Below are 2,950 nucleotides of genomic sequence, written 5' to 3' on the forward strand. Positions count from 1 at the left end.
TTTTTAAGGTTCAGTGACTTTATTTAGTTTTAAACTTCAGCATGTGGGCTTGGCTGAGGAATTCTGACACATACTCCTTTATTTCAGTGTGTAACACTGACTTTTGCTTTCTCTGTTGATTCTGGTCCTTGCTGTTCAGGTGTGTTTTTAATTCTTCATAAGTATATTTCTTGCAAATTTTAGTATGAAATCAGAGTTAAGGGGAAGAACAATGAGAATAACATTTAGAGCAGAGAATCAAGGTGCTCATGCTTTTTCATCCATGTTTTTCATGGGTCATATGTGGTGGAAAAACTTCCCAACATGGCACCTTAATCTAGAGACTATTGTTTTCAATCACATGACATTTTTAGCTTGGGGTGTGTATCAGATCTGTATTTATTCTGTATAGTTTAGTGTGTTTATACATATATTAGAGGTGCTCAGTAATTATCTGTTCAGGGGAGTAACTCATGGAGACATCTTAAGTCTTGTATAGTTTGCTGCTGATTACCAACGTGGAACCATAGCAGGCAGGCTGGCCGGTCATAACGATGCTCTTGGAGGACGAGCTCTCAAGTTCAGGATCTCTCAGTAGTTTGCTTAGTGGGGCAAGAGATGGGAAAGTGTTGGTGAAATGGAGACAAACGAGTAAGTTGAAGCATCTCCAGAGGATTTGAACACCTGTTATACAAACGCAGTTATGGAAGCTGCAGACCGGTGAAAGAATCTGACCTGAGTGAGTTGAAGACTGGTATAATTAAGAGAACCATACTCAGGACCTATTGGAAAGGGAAGAATTATTAGTGGGAAGATGTTCCCTGAGGCAGAGTTGAAGGAAACAAGGAATTTAGGAGAAGAGTCTCATGAGGTTTTCCCAACAGAAGAGAGCTATCAAAATACAATGAAGATAATAAAGGTTATGAACTTGAACAGCCCCCAAACTCAGAATGTCTTATAGTGAACTGGAAAGAATCCTGGCTGAAGTCAGAAAGCCTAGTTCTGAGGCTCAGAATTCACCACTTTCTGTGTGATCTTGGGGGAATTGCCATCTCTCTGAACCTTAATTTTCTAATATATAAAGTTGTTAGATTGCTAATATTTAATGCTGAATGAGTACATATGGGCTAAATGAATGAGTGGTAGTTAGTGTATTGTAAAGTGGGTTACACTGTCTAACATGCTATAAATGAGGTGAATTGGTTGCAGTCAGTGTTTGTTTTATTGCAGGTCTCTCATGACCTTGTGTCCAGAACACCTGATTGGATTCCATGGCGAATACAAATAACGTGACTGAGTTAATTATCGTCGGTCTTTTCCAGGATCCAGAGGTGCAGAGAGTGTGTTTTGTGGTGTTTCTTCTCGTGTACCTGGCCACAGTGGTGGGCAATGGCCTCATTGTGCTGACAGTCAATGTCAGTAAGAGTCTGCATTCCCCCATGTACTTCTTCCTTAGCTACCTGTCCCTGGTGGAGATCTCTTACTCCTCTACTGTTGTCCCTAAGTTCATCACAGACTTACTTGCCAAGATTAAAACCATTTCCCTGGAGGGCTGTGTGGCTCAGATATTCTTCTTCCATTTCTTTGGGGTCACTGAGATCTTCCTGCTCACGGTAATGGCCTATGACCGCTATGTGGCCATCTGCAAACCCCTTCACTATACAACCATCATGAGCCGGTTTGTGTGTCGCCTTCTGGTGGCTGGCTCCTGGCTTGGGGGCATAATTCACTCTACAGTCCAGATTCTTGTTGCTGTTCAGCTGCCCTTCTGTGGTCCTAATGTGATTGACCACTACTTTTGTGACCTCCATCCCTTATTCAAGCTTGCCTGCACTGACACTTCTGTGGAGGGGGTTATTGTGTTGGCCAACAGTGGCTTAATCTCTGTTTTCTCCTTCCTCATCTTGGTGTCCTCCTATATTGTCATCCTGTTCAACTTGAGGAATCATTCTGCAGAGGGGAAGCGGAAAGCCCTCTCCACCTGTGCCTCTCACATCACAGTGGTCCTCTTGTTCTTTGGACCTGCCATCTTCCTCTACATGCGACCCTCTTCCACCTTCACTGAGGACAAACTGGTGGCCGTGTTCTACACAGTTGTCACCCCCATGCTGAACCCCATTATCTACACACTCAGAAACGCAGAAGTAAAAAATGCCACGAGGAAACTGTGGAGGAAGAAAATGAACTCAGGAGTGGAGTAAAAATTAAAATGTGAACAAAATTATGAAGAACAGGACCAAATATGCATTCTGTTTTTGGTCAACTCTAAAGAATAGAACAAAGTTAACTTATTCATATTTTTTGTGATAGTTTGATGACACCTTACACTCCATGTTATCAGTCATAGCTCTTTCATTGTTGTATTTTGGAGAATTTAAAATTGAGCCGCACTTTTCCTCTTCTTCTGTTGTCCATAGTGCATAGCGCACAGACTTCAGGAGGGATCATCTAGACCGGAATTCCCACCCTATCATCTTCTACCTGTACAACCTTGGGTTCATGCATTTTACCTCTTGGTGTTAGCATGCTGTGGTGTGTGGGAAGTCTTTGGTGCTTGGAGACAGAAGTTTGTTTTGCTTTGTCTTTTCCTACCAATGTGATCTTGTGGGAGTCTCAGGAAAGCATTTCTACTTCATTTGGTGTACCTACCTCATTAATCTAATTCTAATGCCTGAAGTTCCATAGTAGGAGCTTTATTTCATGACAGTAGGGCATTGCTAGAATGGCCATGTCTCTTGGAGGTGAAATACAAACACATTTGTCATATCTTCTTGATGAATTGATTTCTTTATCATTATATAGTTATCTTTTTTGTCCTTTGTTCCATTTTTGGCTTAAAATCTATTGTGTCTGATATAAGTGTCGCAACCCCTGCTTTCTTTTGTTTTCCATGTGCATGGAATTTCTTTTCTATTGATTTACTTTGAGCCCATACTTGCCCCTACATCTGAAGTGTATCTCCTGTAGGCAC

General features: G+C 41.6%; 1 protein-coding gene across 1 annotated transcript; it reads left to right on the forward strand.

The window, feature by feature from the left end:
- The first annotated feature begins 1,250 nt into the window (after window positions 1–1,250).
- LOC103672292 (olfactory receptor 4B1-like) lies at window positions 1,251–2,180 on the forward strand. The gene has a single exon (XM_008700955.1). It carries the CDS (start codon window positions 1,251–1,253, stop codon window positions 2,178–2,180), a length of 930 nt encoding a protein of 309 aa, XP_008699177.1.
- The last annotated feature ends 770 nt before the right edge of the window (window positions 2,181–2,950 follow it).

The sequence above is a fragment of the Ursus maritimus genome, unplaced genomic scaffold, assembly GCF_017311325.1.
Source record: "Ursus maritimus isolate PB19 unplaced genomic scaffold, ASM1731132v1 scaffold_23, whole genome shotgun sequence".
In the NCBI taxonomy this organism is placed as follows: Eukaryota; Metazoa; Chordata; class Mammalia; order Carnivora; family Ursidae; genus Ursus; species Ursus maritimus.

Coding starts and splice junctions, on each gene's coding strand:
- LOC103672292 (XM_008700955.1), top strand. CDS start 1,251: ATGGCGAATACAAATAACGTGACTGAGTTAATTATCGTCGGTCTTTTC.